The sequence below is a fragment of the Pseudopodoces humilis genome, chromosome 13 (assembly GCF_049639895.1).
Source record: "Pseudopodoces humilis isolate 2021_Gansu_Grassland_sample_001 chromosome 13, ASM4963989v1, whole genome shotgun sequence".
NCBI lineage: Eukaryota > Metazoa > Chordata > Aves > Passeriformes > Paridae > Pseudopodoces > Pseudopodoces humilis.
The window spans coordinates 5,863,652-5,880,542 of record NC_142212.1 but is presented as its reverse complement, the minus strand read 5'-3'; the positions used below and the strand labels follow the sequence as shown (position 1 = coordinate 5,880,542).

Here is a 16,891-nt window from a genome sequence, read left to right as displayed (position 1 = left end):
TTAACCTGCTTCTCCAGGTATTAGTGATGAATTTCAGTTTAATATAGGGTGCTCTGTGTACATCATGCTTACCCAGCTTACAAGCCTTTAAACTACATTCTGGTTTCTAAACCAATCATAACTTATTCACAAGTAAGGCAATTTTCCCCAAAGTCAACTGTCCTCATGAAACAATTAAATAAATCACCTCCAAGGTGGAGGGGCAACAATTTCAGGGGACACCCAGCTGCCAACCTGCCATCTCACTGTCTGTCACTGCTTCTGACAGCAGAGACAAACTGTTTCACCCCCCTGAGAAACTAAAAAGTGACAAGATTAAAAGACTGTACATTTACACCAAAGATAAAGTTGTAATAGCAACATTTGCCAGCAGTTTTTCCTGTGAACAGCATGACATAAATATAAAACTTCTGTTAAAAATGAGCAACACTCAGCCAAGTTAACCAGTTTGTTATTTATGACAAGTCCTCCTCAGTCACACTAAGGATTACTTTAATTAGTGGCAGTTCTGTGTAACAATGGGAAGCCACAAAGCATCACAAAACAAATGCAAGAAACAGAAGTTTCAGCTTACTGTGGAGTTAGAGCAAGATGCTTTTCTGCAGACAAAATGGCATTAAGCTGCTATGGTGTGCTTGCTTTGGGCAGGGGTGAATTCCAAGCTTAGGCTTTTGTCTGTTATTGCTATGAAATTGTGTAATGCCTCTGGATTCATTAATTTCCTTTAGAAATTCAACAAATTCATTTTGGAAGAGGATACTCAAAAGCAATTCCACTAATAGCATTTCAAATTTTATCTGTACTGAGGAACAGCCTTGATAAGGTCTGCATTTCTCTGGCCAGTTCTAGAAACACAACATTTCATTTGAGTTAACATTAAACAGGAGAGCAAGCTTGGAAAGCCTCTGCAGTTATCTTCTGGGAATGTAACTGGCTGACCACAGCACAAACATGCATTCCCCCAAATTAAATGAGTAAAATCTTTAGGAGTTGCAACTTGATGAATATGTACCTGTACATTTGAAACTCAGTAGGTCCATAAGAAAGTGCTGTTTGCCCAGCCCAGCTCCCTGCAGCAGTGTCTGTGAGCATCAGGTGTTTCTGACAGATGCAGCCATTGCCAGGTACTTCCCAACATATCCCTGGTGCAGAACTTGAGACTTCCCAGTAACTAAACTGAGCAAAATCCCAGCAGGCTGTAGACAACCCCACTGGTAAACTGAGGGTCCTCAGCATGCTCACTAGTAATACATTAATTTTGGAAGCAAAAACCAGCATGCTTTTTAAAGAATCTTTACTGGCACTTTCTAAGCACCTATCAAATTGGGGAGGGGAAAGTAATTTTTCCCTTTTCCCTCCCCCAGAAGCAGTCAGGATTGCTATTCCCAGCCCCAGCCCCAGATTCTCTTGGCAGTCTCAGCACAAACTCGGGCTCGTGCGTGTGTCAGCTGACAGATGGATCTCAATCTGCCGGCTCCTGGCTGCGAGGACGCGGTGCTGCTCCATATGCTCCAGCTCGGAGCACCAGCAACCATCCACCAGAGTTAATATTAATTAACTAATAATGTTGAGAATTTCATGCTGAATTATAAATGAAGAAAGAAGCGCTGCTTGTTTATACATTCAGTGCCAGAATTTTTCAGGAAAGGAAATAAAAGCATTTCTGCCAACAAGCATGTGAGCTGCCAGATGGACAGATAACAGATAAGCATATAAGACACAGTATTGCTAATGCAAAATTCAAGTTCATTGAATTGTCTTCCCACTTCATTGAAATTCTAGGAATAATTAATGCTAGAGTACTGTGGAAGGGTTTCTAACACTTACTTTAACGTGGGAGTTTTGCAACCAGAATTTTAGAAGACTCACAGGGTCTTCTCATAAGGGCCAGAACAGAGATAAGAAATTAAATAAAACCTCTCTAAGTTGTCAATATGCAAAGCAACACTTGAAATCCAGCCTTTCTTTCTCTCCTTCATCTCCTCAAGAAGTCCCACAGGAACTATTTTGCTGATGTGAAGTAACTTCAGTACAGATTCAAGAACTCCAAGTTTCTGGATGGTTGCTCTTGTAGCAGCACAAACCTGGGTCATCACACACCTTTGAAATGTTTCTACGTATCATGCACTACTGCATTTCTTAGATGCAGGTTCTGGCAGTTCTCAGTAAAAGTCTTTCTGACCCCAGTAAAGATCAAAGATTTCTCTAGCTCATTAATTTAAAATTAAAAAGAAGTAAAATCAACATGTTCAGTGTCCTCTGCAGCTGCACTATGACAATACTGCTCTTCTGAGGAGAGAGCTGGGAATTTCACCTGTTTCCAGTGCTTCTCAAAACCTTTTTTAAAGATGGGTCACAGACAAAGCATGTGACTGAGTGTTTCATTTCATAAACCTCCTATATATTTCTGCCATCAGACCTCAGCAAAGCGACAGCTGAACTGGCCAGAGAGAAAAGGAGGAAAAGTTGGTGAGGATCACATCTGTACACCACACTCACGTTTCCTCATGTGCGTGGGCAGCTTCAGCTGGGGCAGAATTGGACCCTTCTCACGAACAGCCACAAGTTGGAGACAGGGAAATTCCAGGGTGAAAGAAGTAAAAAATTTCCAGTGAGAGCAATTAAATTCTGCAACAAGTTTCCCAAAGAACATGCAGAGACTGCAGTCTGACAGACCTTGAAAATTACCCTGGAGAGTGCTCCAAGCAAGGGGACATGGGCTGGCCCTGCTCTGAGCAGGAGTTAGGAGCAGGTGACATTTGGAGTTCCTTCCAAGAAAATTTGGTATGTAAGTCTAGAACTCATTTTTCTGTGATCTGACACTTAAAAAGTTCCAAGATTTGAACCAATTATCAAAGGATTAAAGTATGGCTAACTGAAAGTCACACACACGTGGAGGGACAGAATCTCACACTGAGAAATCTGCTGCAGTGCAAGCTTCCCAAATAGCGGGTTTGCAACCAGACAGAGCCTCCAACACAGCCCTCACAGTGCAAGAGTGCTGGGATCTGCAGGCTACTTTGGTATTGATTCACATGATTTCCAGCATTCCTGACAAGGATTACAAGTTTCCTGTACAAGGCTGTTTGCTCACTGTGTGTGGAGTAACAGCTGAAGTTACACCAAGCAGGAGCACCCGAGCTCGGAATCGGATGCTGATTTTCAGACGGCCACTCTCAAAGAATAGCACTATTTTCAGAACATTTGGATATCAGACCATATGCCTCACAAATTTGAACCTACAATTTCTAACCCTGTAAAAAACTTGTAAAGTCAACTGCATATGCAGGCCAGATTTTTTTTTTAAATTCTATTTAGGAAGACTTTGAAAAACACTGTTCTACTTGTTAGAATCAACACTTTTCCCACAACAGTGGGAACCATGTCTGTTCTGAACAAGTGTATGCACACTAATAAGTCCTGAAAATGCACATGACTATGGAATGAAAACTACCAGTGAATTCCATGTTATTTGTGATCTTTATCACTAATTTGAATTTACCTCCTTTTACTGTTAAAGCAAAGCCTTTAAGAGTCTTGTCTTGCCATTTCACTTTGTCCCCTTCCCATTATTTTCTTAAGCACACGGTGAGGTAGCAGCACAGTAAGAATAAGTAATTACACGAGATTACATAAAAGATTTCCCCAAAATAGAATTTTTCTTTTTAGAATTAACTGTGCAAGAAACAACATGCCCAATGAGAACAGGCTACAATGATGCCTTACAAAAGATATATAGGTGTGTAAACCATGTATCACTCAATTCCCAGAGACTTTTGTGACACTTATGAGCTTGGTGTCTCCCCATACTCAGAGTTAAACAAAAAAGGAATTCTGTGTGCATCTGTTTTAAAAGAGGTAATAAATGTGATTGCAAAAAAACACCAAAAGAACCAGTATTTTTGGTATGCTGCTCATTTCTCCAGTCCCAAAATGCACTATGCTTTTGGCAATCCAATTTTTGCCCTACTGAAAATTCTTCCTTCTATTCCTATGTCCCATTAGCTACATGCTGAAATGGAGGGTACCCTGAAAGACTGCTGCTTATTTCCTTGCATAAGGGCCCCAGAATTCTACATCATATTTTTGCTTAAGGACCCAGACTTTTTCACACTTGAGACACTCATAACACTAAAGCAGAAATTATACTGGACTAGAACTGATTTCCAGTGATATTGCTGCATTGGAGAAACACAGTTTCTTCATGATGAAAAAAAAAAGAGTTATGGAGTAACTCACTCAAGGAACGTTATGGAATAACTCTGTTCTAGTCAGTATTAGACTGACATACTATGAAGTGCATGAGCCCCCAGCTTTGCTGCCTGGCAAAAATGATTTTTAAATTCTGTAAGAGAGAAAACAGTATTAACCATGCAAGTACCCAACCCTTTTCTTAATTCCATTGTGCCCTCAGCCTTAATGATCCTGCAGTGTAATTAAAGAAGGTGATGCAGAGAGAAACTTTATAGAAAACTGGACACAATCAAGTTTAATGACCCAGCCAGCTGGTGATTTAGGGACATGTCACAATAAAGATGCAGTGCCTGGACAGCCACAAGGTACCTGCAAACCACAGATCTTATCCCAGTCTCTGTTCCACTCACTGGCAGCAGTGACGATAATGTCCTGGTTAAGGCAGCAAAACCTTTGTGGCCTGACTGGCACTTTTGTCAGAGCAGAGAACAAGGGGCTCTGTTTTACTGCGAAGTTAAACACACCAGTGCCAAGCATCTATCAAGCCCAGGTATCTCATGACCTGGGCTCCTTTGTCTCAACACAGATGACATGAGATGACTGAAAATAAAGTGTCAGCACTGGATTTCACATGATTTATCAAATGGGCAGAAGTGCTTGCTGGATAAATGCTGGTGAAATACAGTAACTGAAAGTTACCTGTGTAAAAGCATTTACTTCCTACCTGCTTCCACAGTCAGCTAAAAACCTACCTGTAAATTTTGTCCCTTCAAAGGTTTCATGAGAGCTAAAACTTTACAGTCATTCTGCAGGGAATGGCTATCACAAAGTAAAGCTCCCCTTCATAGTGCAGGGGAGGAGAGGACAAATAATTTTCAGGAAAAGAACCCTAAATACTGCTGTCTGAGCTTTGGAATAAATAAGATGATATAAATCAGATGATTCTGCTGCTTCAGGAAAGGCAGCCAAATGCATTACATGAGGCTGGCGAGATTTTTATTCTTAACATGTACGTACTTTAAGCTCCAAAAAATTTTCCTAAATCCTTAGCTTGTATAGATTGGCTGTGGGAGACACAAATAAATCATATTACCTGCATACAACTCAGCCTAGAACAATTTCAGCAAGACTAATCTCGTGCATCCTGGTAGCACATGACAGTGTGGCTCTGACACATGCATTAACTTGGCTGTCAATAAAGGAAACAAATACGTCTTAGCTGAGTCAGCAGCCCAGACACACCACATCAATAGCCATTGTCATGGAGCTTTTTCCCTTTTTTTTAAAGGTAAAGCTTACTTTAAAAACAGCTAAACTAAGCAGAGGGAGAAATGCACAGAATTTCTGACTTTTGCTTACTAACCTATTTGCTATCTCCCCAGAGAAGCACTTTAGAAGTCATAAAATGCATCTACAATGCACCCTGTAAACAGAAGCATCCAGCCCTCAGCTCTCAAAAGCCATGGCAATACTAAAAATAAAGGACTGCAAGTAACTGCTTTGAGAACTCTAAGGTAAACAGCACAAGTAGTTTAGGAAATATTTATCCAAATAATAAAGTTAAAAGCCACGATTCAGTCTTAAGAGACAGGCATTTATTATCTTTGCATTTCGCACCCACAACACTGTTGGGTTAAGGTGTGCTCTGTTTGAAAGCCATAATAAATCAGTTTCCCAGCACTTTCAGGGACAGATGCATTTGCTATTCTGTTTCTTCAACAGGTATGAGATAGTTAAAGAAAGCAAATCTAAGCTTCCAGTGAAAATGCCTGTGAGACTGACTTTAGAAAGTTGATACAGACCCCTCCTGCAAACACTTTTATACTCTGAACCAGGTATCATTAAACAACTACCAAATGAAAAAGCAAGGTCGCTAGAAAAACAGCTGTGCCATTCCTGTCATGCTATACAAGCAGCCAGCAAAGACTGAAAAATACAGTCTGCTCTGTTCAAGTGGATTTTTTTCCCTGTTAGAAATCAGAACCATTTGGGAAACATGAATTATTTAGTACAAAACAAATAGAATCAATCCATATTAATGTGCACTAAGCAACAATTTACGATTCACAACACCATTTTCACGTACAGCATTCACCAGATCTCTCAATAATACATGAAGCTTTCTGAACGTTATTAGTATGACAACAGATATCAATGAACTTTAAGTCATTCAAGCTGCTTGTTTTAAATCAGCTCTTGGGAATGAGCACAGCTCCAAACTCAATCACCATTCATTAAAATATTAAGCAAGGCAGAAACTGTAGCAGCTTTAAAAGCAGAAAGTAAACCTGAAATGTAAGTTCAGATGCAAAAAAAAATGTAAAAGGAAAACTGTAAAAACTTTGTAAAAAATGATGAAACAGCAAATATGTTAAATCAAGGAGGCCAAAGGCAGAGGTAAATTATATGTTCAGAGGCCATTTAAATTCTAAAGAGCTCTGCTTAACAGATTCAGTCTTTCTAGGCTGGAACTACGAGAGCATTAAATTGCAAAATAGACATTTCATACAACACCAACTGTTTCAAAAAGAACAAAAGATACAAAACCTACTTTCATAGAGTCTCTTTACACATGATCAAATACCATGAAAGGAGAGTCAGAGGCCAATAACACAGACTACTTTGATATAATGTATCTAACAACTAGGTATAAACTTCATAAATTAAATTTACAAAATCAGGGTGAAATCATCTAACAATTTCCACCTGCAAAACTTACTCCTTAAGAACACCAAAACTTAATGCCAGCAGTGAAAACATACTGCAGAAGTAACTCAAGGTTTTGAGATTAGATGGAGGAGGGTGGGGTTTTCCCCACCCCTCATAATTTTAAAGCTCCTTAGACTGTTTCATCTTCTAACATTACAATTACCTTCCAAAGACAGCATTTAAGTCCTATGCAAATAAAATAACATAGGCTGTTAGTCACACTCCCTGCCTCAAAGCAAGGAAAGTGTGCTGGAAGATGTTGAATAGCAGCTTCTCCAGTACCAGGAAGGAAGTAAAGACAATTATTCTAAAAAGGAATTAAAATTTCAGAGCATAGCATCTTCAAAAATTATTAGAGATGGAAGATATATGCGGGCAGTTGTGAATAGCTGCTTGTAATTGAAAAGTCATTTTTGTTCCATGGAAAAATCCTGTATTTTTGAGAAACAGAAAAAAAAATAATCACAGTGAAACAAGAAAAAGCAAGCAAAGGTCATTTCTGTAAGTAAAGAACTTACACAAGGGGACTGGCTACTCTGTCCAAGATTGCTGTGAATCTTATTTGTAGTCACTTCCATGGGCTCATCCCTTTCACAGCGTCAGTGAAGCAGTGGAGAAACCTCTCCAAGCAAATTCCTTGTCACAAATCTTCACATCCTGAGCACTCTGCAGCTCCCAGACCAGCTGCTCCTGAGCTTGTTACTGTCCCACCACCAGATAAAACAAGGAACTGCACAGTTTTCCTCTTCTCTTAGGAAAGCAAACATATATTAATCACCATGAGAGGAGGAATGCTTGGTCTAAGAACATGGAGTAGCCAAAAATGTGGCAGAAGACCAAAACCATATCAAAATGTACCAAATTACAAAACAATGTTTGATTATTATATTAAAAAATTCAAAAGTGCAACATTTAGAGGAAAAAACATCATAAAACCCAGAAAAAAACAAGTTTAGTAACTTCCTTTACACAACTTTCCCCTGCTGTAGCTCTGCATGTCTGTAAACTAACTCACACCTGGAACTATGAATCTGAACCTTGAACAGTGAGCTATGAGGAATTTGAACTGTTAAATCCATTTTAACTCATTTTCATTCTCAACCTTCCTTACGTATGACAACATATGTATCAGCTTATGACAACAAATATACATAAAATGTGTGATTCAGGGTAAGTGGCAGAAAAACAGGTCTTCATTATCATGACCATCACTGTGAATAGGTTTAGTTATTCCTGACTAAACCCTAAATTTTCATGCCCACACCACACCACCTGCAAAGGCAGACTCATGCAAACTCTGAGCTTGTATTCGGTCTGCCAGAGATTTAGCAAACTGAGTTTCACAGGGAATAAATTTTGCTGAGATCAAGAAATCTTTGAGAATGCAAAGCATTTCCTACCAGCAGGCATAAGAAAGCAGACCTGATTTTTCACTTCATCAACAAAATACACACAAAATGAGACCTTGTTAAATACCACTTTAAGAATGCAAACTTCATTAGCCATGAAATTAATATCACCACGGAACACAAAACTGCACCCTGTGTGTCTGTACAAATCAGCTCCTTACAGATTTAATTATAAAACACCAGTCAAGAAGACATTCATGATGCACTTTAAACTCCAGTCTAGCTAACAGTCCAGAAGTTCATCCTAATTAAACACAGCTTCAGAGTTCCTGGATAATTTATCATTTTTACTAGTTTACAAATGTCAACATAACTTATCTTTTTCCCTAAACATTTCATAATGTGAATGGCATGTATAATTATACTTAGAACAATTTTATTATGAGGCCTACAACTACATCCAGCAATCAGCTGAGTAATAAGGAAATGTAACACTTTCTGAGCCAACAAGACAAAGTCGGGTATCAGACCTAATGAAAAGAGACTTAGAGATTGCAGATTATTTGTCTAAATTGGTGCCTTATTTTCCTTGTCTTAACTTTTACCAGCATGGCATTTCAAGGATAGTTAGTGACACTAAAATATTAATGACCTGTCATGAGTAGGGCATGAGGACCAATAAAGTGCCATTACAATCTATGGCAACGAAGAATTGGACATCTTGCAAGCAGTCTTAATAAAAAACCAGGTTATTTTCTTCACTTAAAAAGGCTCAGCTGAGCAGCTCCCAACCCTATTATTACATGCTTTTGTACAGCATGAAATTTGTCAGCAAGATTTGCCTTTTTCTGGAGAGTTCATAATGGACAGAATTTATTCCACATAGATGTTTCATATGTTGAAAAGTAATGCAATATTAGCATGGTAAAATAAAGCAATTTACTTCACTAATCTAGCTAGGGTTGGATTTCTTTTTTCTGCTACTCATAGTGCATCACTCCTATTTGTCTCAAACACAGCTCCGGATGTCACAGAGGCACTGGAAGGGCTGATGATTTATTTAAAACAAACAAGCAGCAGCAATGCTGCATGGCTGCAAGCGATACCTCACCATCTGGGATAAGGAAACACTGGATCATTGTAAAGCACAATTTACTTGGCCGTGACCAAAGTGACCTCACAGGGCTTTTCCAAGTGCTGCAGCTACAAGCAGACACTTAACCTACACGACAACAGCTACTGTGCTGCACTGCGATACCGATCGTCACTAACTGCCACGGAACGGGCCCGAAGGAGGAAGAGAATAACACATCTTTCTATTACCATCACTCCATCCTGTTTCCTCCCTGGCCCGCAGCCAGACTGGAGGGAGCTGCCTCAGCCCTTCCCTGCAGGCGGCCAAAGCCGCGGACCGGGGTCAGGGGAACGCGGCCCCGCTGTGACCCGGCCCGGGCTGCCCGCGGCCCCGGGAGCTGTCCAGGGTCCTGCCCCACCCCGCCACCGCCGCTCCCCGGGGAGCTTCTCGCACTCCCTACTTCTCAAAAACCTCGCCTTTTATCACACATCAACAGCACATCTTACTAGTCTTCCTTTACCTGCAGAGGGATTGATTCAGAGTGCTCCTGAAACTCATTGCACACATTGGAATGCCACTTCTGCATTTACCTGGCAAGCCACTAGGAGCTTGCACTTGTGAGAGTTCTAGGAAAACGAATAAAGCACACTTTGCATCGTGTCTGCGGTGCTCAAGTACAATGCTGTCCACATTTTCATAACTAGGAAAGCTCCCATTTGTGATTTGACACTTCTGTACGAGACAAGTTTCAATACCAGACACACAAAGGCCCCTGCTGAGGGGTCCTCAGGAATTCATGTGAACTTGAACTGCATCACTCAGAGTAAATACATTCAAGGATGCAGTATTAGCAAGTCAGAATAATATAAAATCTTTTGAATAAATGCTTTTATTAATAAAGCTAGCAGGCACTGCCCAGCATGTCAGGAAATGCCATGCAGAATAAACTAATTGCTGTTGCTCAGAGGTCTGTATGCCAATGCTGATATTACAGGCTATCACATTCTCATATTTTCTAAGCCTGCATAAAGAAAATTGCTGTAGAAAACAAATAAATCATATGGTTTAGACCTTTTGTATCCAATAGCTTATCCTATGCTTTTTTGTTAAAGGCAGCTGGAATTACCTTTAATTCCTTCTCCCCAGAACATTGTTCCCACAAAATTACCCCCTTACCTTCATGTAAATATGAAATAATTCCTCTGAAAAGCACGTTTTTGCTAAGGCATTTCACATTCTACTATACTACCTACTAAGTTCATTATGTGAAAAAGCATTCCTTCTCCTTGGACAGCTTTTTAGGTAGGACTGCTGTAAAGTTAACTGGAATTAAGGATGTAGCTTGTAAGGTATTTCCTTTAAGGTACTGTAAGCAAAGGGAGCACCTTACAACACTTATAGTATCTTTTATTAGAATGGTTTCTTTTTGTAGCATCTGTGACTCTCAACAGCAAACCCACCTACTCAAGTATTCACTGCACCTGTACCAAATCATTCCACTTTTGTAAACCCTTCTCAGCTGGAGTACAGACACAAGCTGCAACAAGGCCATAAAAAGGGAACAGACTCCCACACTCTGATCTCCTTTACAGCATATTTATATTTTCCTCACAGACAGACACCAACCTTCTACCTGCAGAGAACAAGCTGACTCCTCTATTTCAATAATTCATCAATACAACTCACATCTGATTTCTCAGCCATTCCTAAGTAGCCCAAAACAAACACTGCCGCACTCTGATAAGGTACCAAAATTCTGACAAACAAGATTAGTAAAAATAAACTACTTTAAACAGTTTGTCAGACAGGGTAAGGGGATGGGCAGCAGGTTTTCCCCCATGCCTTTCCCAGCTTTGGGTAATAAAAATAATCTAACATCATAGATATGTGAGAATTCCTTGCCAACACCCCTCTCTTATCATTCACTACTGATGAAAGCCCAACCACAGAATACTCAGAAGGTGCTTGCAACTACAGACAGAACACACTAAAGTATTTAAAACCTGTTTTGTGGCATCAGGAAATAAACACAAATATTGCACCAAGGAAGAACACCTAAGGAGCAAAGTCATAATTTTAAATCAAGGTCCTATGAAATAAGACACAAATATGATAGCAGCAAACTTTGAAAAAATAGTATTTTGGTTTAGTGACCTGTAGCATAAACATGTATTTCTTGCATCAAGGGAAACTCATTAAGACTTCCTGTTATGAAGTGCTTAGCTTAAACAAACCAGTGAAAAACAAATCCATATGTAAGGCAGGAGGGACAAGAACAAAACCAAGCAATACATGTAAAACCATCCGGCTAACAGGTCTGAGAGTTAGCAACCAGAGTCCAAGAGGGCTGCCAGTCCAAGCAGACTTGACAAAATAAGGTGTTTTTCCATCAGTTAGCTCCCTTGGATAGGGAGTGAGTGCCTGTGGTCAGGAGAGGCCCAACAGAAGTTGTCTCACCTAACTTCAGTTCAGCTTTTCCTGTACTGGAACTTCTGTAGCATCTGGGTGAAACTGTTTCACACATCTGTAGCCTCACAGTTGAGCAGTAAAATTAATTCACAGTAATTAAATACAACACAGGTGGGCTCTGATAGCATTAAGTAAATTCACAACTGACATCAGAAAAGGACCTCCCTGCACTTGCTTTACATAAAGAACAGCAGGGTACAATTTGGAACCAGAGAGACTAAGGAGCGGATTTGTGAGGCCTTAACTTACAACAATAAAAAACACATGCAAACTTCTACTCTTTTTAAGGGAGATAGGGAAGCTCTCATGTAAACTCAGGACAGATGATCACTAGCTAAAGCACCTTCCACAAGAAAAAGGTTAGGGGCTTGTGACAGGTTATATCTGAATCTGGAAAAACCTAGGAGGAAGTCAATCATTTAAATGCTAAGGTGGGGTGAGTGAGCAAAACTGATCCTCATTCCCTGTGTGTCAGAATGGGGAGTCAAGAGCTACAAAGAAAAGGAAACCTAGGAATTAATTTCAGATGAACATTTTGTCAGCTCACAGTGAGAAATTCACTGTTCCTGTCACTCCTTGGTTGTGCCCATTCAGTAGTGAGGGAACACACGAGGTAAGTTGATGATGTGCCTGGTGGAAAAGCCTTTCCTTCCAGTATCACAAGACAGACACAGCAGGGCAGTTCTCACACTCACCCTGGCAGAGAGCCACCACATCTTTCGTGAACTAAAAACCTGATTCTTAACACATTTTAGCCCTTCAAATATGAAATCTGAATATGATGTCATTGGCAGGTCAGCTGACAGCACAGCTTCACAGCAACTGAACAGGGGCATGAATAAAAAGGCGGCACACTAGAGTGTCAGATCTTAAATAATTTTGCTTTCACAACAGTTCTTCAGTTCTTTGTAGATGAACATCCAGCAGTGAGGCACAGAAAAGGTCCTTCTTCTCTTATAGATTACATTTAAAAATATTTCCTTTTTTTCCACAGAATGCAAGCATGGTAAAAATTATCTAGAAAAGGGCACGTCTGGGTCAGCCTTTGATTTACCCACCTACCAAAATTTCTTATTCTTTATATGTCAAATCAAATATTTTTCAAAGAAAGACAGTTTCTGTGCATAAAGAGCTATTGTGCAATGTATCTCTGGTGCCATTACTTTAACTTCTTTTACTACAGAGGGTTCAGTACCATTAATCACAACTAAAGTATTAGAACATCTCCTTCTAGTGTTTCCTTTCAAAAAAAAAAAAAAAAAAAAAAGAAAAAAAAAAAGAAAAAGAAAAAAGACAAGTGACTTCCTCATTATTAAATTTAAATACCAGACAGTCGTGGGTAAGAAGACAAGAGCTGGAGAAATGATAGAGCTGCACAAGGAGAATTACTGCTGTTTCAAAGGGGCCTGACTGCAGTCACAAATCTCAAGCAGCCCCTGCCTACAGCTGCCTGTTTCTCCCTCAGTGCCAGCGCCTCTTGTGCCAGACAGCTACAGGAGCAGAGCTACTCCAGCTTAAATGCAACCAGCTCTGTGATGCAGCTCCAGCAGCTGTGTTATCCAGAAGCCCAGGAACAGCTGTGTAGGTGCCCAGATGTTTGCTGAGGTCACACTCTCCCTCCATTCTCAGCCAAAAGTTCCTGCTTTTCCGTCACAAAAAGTGCCATTTGTTGAGGAAACTTTACAGGGTTTGGAACAACACACCAGGTGTTTTGCATGTGACATAAAAAGGTGTCCTGGAGGGACTTTATGGTGCTAGTGAATAGAAACATTCAGACAAACAGAATTTTTGCACAGAACAGCCCCTGACAGAGAGAGAGCTACTCCTGTACCAGTGTATCAGGCTCATGTGGTGTCACCAGCTTCTGCTCAGGGAGAGGCACAAAATACTGTGGAAGAGAATGTGGCTGGCAAAGTTGAGACAAACAAACCTATACTCTGTTTTTGAATATATGCACTTCTAAGACTGATAAGTTGCTAGGTTTTTGCTCTAGTCTGCTTTGGACACAGACTCCTTTTTTCACCAGGACATTGCAAGGACTGGCTGCCTTCCTTCCACTCCCTTCTGCCACAGCTGCATCAACCGTCTCCTCACAGTTCATGGTTTAACAGTACCTAACCTAAGTCAAAAAGTGCAGCCAGCAACAACGTTTTCATTTTTCTCATCCCTACTTTTTATAGTCACTTTTTCTTGTCTTCACTTAGCCTAGTGTTACTGTAATATGCATAAAGATACTATCTCCAGAAAAAGATACCATCCTGACAACTAACATCTTCATCTTCTGATGCCCAATCCATAAGAATTACCTATCTGTATCCCTTAAATCTAAAACTGTCACTGTGTACCCATCACCTTCTTACACAGAGGTACTTCTGTTTGGAAACTGCTAGAACTTCTGAGGCTGCTGTCACTGACCAAATGCCACACTGGTGATTACTGCTGCCCTTCAGCCACAGGATGACAGCTACACACATAGCTTTTACAAGACCAATGTAATTGTTAATAGTGACTGAGACACTAAGGCATGCAAATATAACGTTAGCAAATATCTGAGTTAACCATAATAGTGTGACAGCAGCATGAAAAGGCATCAGTGCAATTCTAATGTAAACAGGATCTTGGTCTTTAGATCAAGCTACAAAACACGTCCCTGATGTTCTCTTTTCCCTCTCCCACTTTTTGCTGCCAGCAAGGTCACTGTCAGCTGAGTAAGGGCACTGGGTTTCTTTTCCACTCCTTAACCCAAAGGATACTAACTAGACCACGGGATAGATACAAATACATTAGAACTGTTCCACGTTGTTGTGACTCCCTCACCACAGAGCTGGAGCCACCACAGACCTTCCTTGTCTTTCCACCACACTCAAAAGCAGTGTAAGGAGCTGCTGCCCGTCAGCTGAGCTCTGTCAGCCGCCACACAGCTCTCGGGCTGCTCCACATCTCAGGAATGGCCGTCCAGGGAAGCGAGGCACGGCTGAAACGAGTGTGACTTGGCTGCTGGTGACATGACAAGGTGCACCGGCAGTAAAACTGATCAGCCAAACCCGTGACTTCTGTATATCCCAAACTCGAGCGGTTCCGCACACACCTCCTCCTCCTGCTGGCAGTATTCCAAGCAGAACACACACCCACCCAATAAATTCCATCAGCACGGGTACGAGCATTAGGAAGGCAAGTTTAAGAACGCGAAAGGACTTGAGCCACCGCCTCTGAGGCCTCCCCGGCACGGCCCCGCTCCAGCTCACCCGGCACCCACAAAGCGGCACCGGCGGCTGCGCCCCCCGAGGCCGCCGCGGCCCTTCCGAGCCCTCCCCGGCCGGGAGCCCGGGACAGCCCGGCCCTTCCCGGGACGGCCCCGGGGCAGCGCGGCCGCGGCGCCGCTACCGAGCCCGACCCGTCCTCGGGCCGCCCCGCCGCCCCTCGCCAGGCCGGAGGCCGCGGCCCCGCCACTCACGCATGAGGGTGCTGAAGGCCACGACGCCCAGAAGCCCCTGCAGGAAGATGCCGAATCTGTCCATGAGGGCGCCGTTCTCGCAGCCGCGGTCCCCGGGCCCCGGCGCCGGGCCGGGCCGCGGGGTGCCGGCCGTGAGGCCGAGGCTGCCGTTGGGCGGCGGCGCCCCCATAGCGAGGCCCGGCCGGCGCCCTCAGCGGCGCATGGCGGCCGTGCCGGCCCCGCTGCCGCTCCGCCCCGCTGCCTCCGCTCCCTGCCCGGCCCGCACCGCCCCTGCCCGCCCCTCCACCGCCCCTGCCCGCCCCTCCACCGCCCCTGCCCGGCCCGCACCGCCCCTGCCCGCCCCTTCGCGTCACCGCCCGGCCGGCACTCAGCGCTCCGCCCGGGACAGGGTCCGACCCCGCGTCCCCGGGAGCAGGGGCTCAGTCCCAGGGCTGCCCGCAGAGGAGCACGGCAGAGGAGTGTCTGGTGCTGCTGCTGCCTGGCTCCAGCATCCAAACACCGTCTGGCTCCAGCGTCCACCCCCATTTCTAAAACGCACCACAGCCCCGAGGAATCCCCGGGTCAGAACCAAAGCACCCGAGACTCTGCTTAGCCCAGACCGCACAGGGTCAGGCAGGGCTGCTATCACCCTAGAAAGAGGAAAGTATGACCTGGGGTCTTTAGCAAAAATGTTTCATCCTTGAAAAAGGGCAACCCCCGGCCCAATAGATTTAACAAAACATTGTCAGCACTTTCATTTGAAAAACTGTGAAACTGGACCTATTGGCCAGTGAGCCTTGACTGGCCTCATTGTGCTGTACCCCTCTTCATCCTCACCAGACAGAACTGCACCAAATGTAGCTTTTTATTTTTGTGCGGGATCAACCCAGGTCATGTTGCATTGTATTGCTTTCTTACACAACTTCTTTAATTTCTTTAAATAATTTAAAATCCCTGTCTAAATATGAATTCAGTTATAAGTATGACCCAGAAAGCACATGTTTAAGGCTATCAGAAAGCAAAGCCAAGCACATGAATCAATAGTTCTTTAAATAACACTTGTTGTGACTACATTGCAAACCTACCTACGTGACTGTCCCTCCTGGCAGGTGATGCCAAACAGTATTGGCATACAACAGTGATTTCTCTGTTTTTTAGGCTGTGTCATAAATGTTTGGAAGTTGCAGCTAGGAAAATAAATCCTCTCAGATCTCTGACCTAGAGAGCACACAGCCAAAATGTTCTGCCCAAAATGCTCTGGCCCCAGGTCAACACTCTTCTGCTCTGAGCTGCCAAAGCAAGAGCTCTGTTACCTAACAGAAAAGACAGGGACTGAAGCAGGTTGCTTTTTCTCCCCCTTGCACGCAGTGGTAACAGCCACCAAGCACTGCATTTGCAAGCGGGACTTGACCTATTTGCTTGTGGCCCAGGGTGGTTTTTCAGCTTTCACAGCTGCTGCTGAACATTAGAGAACCCACACACGTACCTGACCTGGACCCCAATACTGGTTAAAGATTTACCTAATGCTATTTACACACAAAACCTATGTTTCAGACATGAATCAGGAAACGTAACTCAAAGAGCTTATGTCTCATGTTACTACATATTACATGCTTTAAAACAGATCATTCCCCCAAAATACCTCTTCAAGGGTTTCATCTC

The 16,891-nt window shown here is 42.6% G+C and overlaps 1 protein-coding gene across 2 annotated transcripts in view; it reads right to left on the bottom strand.

Annotated features, from left to right (window-relative positions):
• STIMATE (STIM activating enhancer) overlaps positions 1-15,419 on the bottom strand; it is a 34,106-nt gene extending 18,687 nt beyond the window's left edge. Inside the window, exon 1 of one of the 2 annotated variants that reach the window (XM_014251515.2) lies at positions 15,251-15,419. In XM_014251515.2, the coding sequence (XP_014106990.1) occupies positions 15,251-15,419 (169 nt within the window). Of the gene's footprint in view, positions 1-2,499; positions 2,525-15,250 lie in introns of those variants that run through there. The other variant, XM_088061795.1, reaches the window with a different exon arrangement.
• Positions 15,420-16,891: the final 1,472 nt, after the last annotated feature.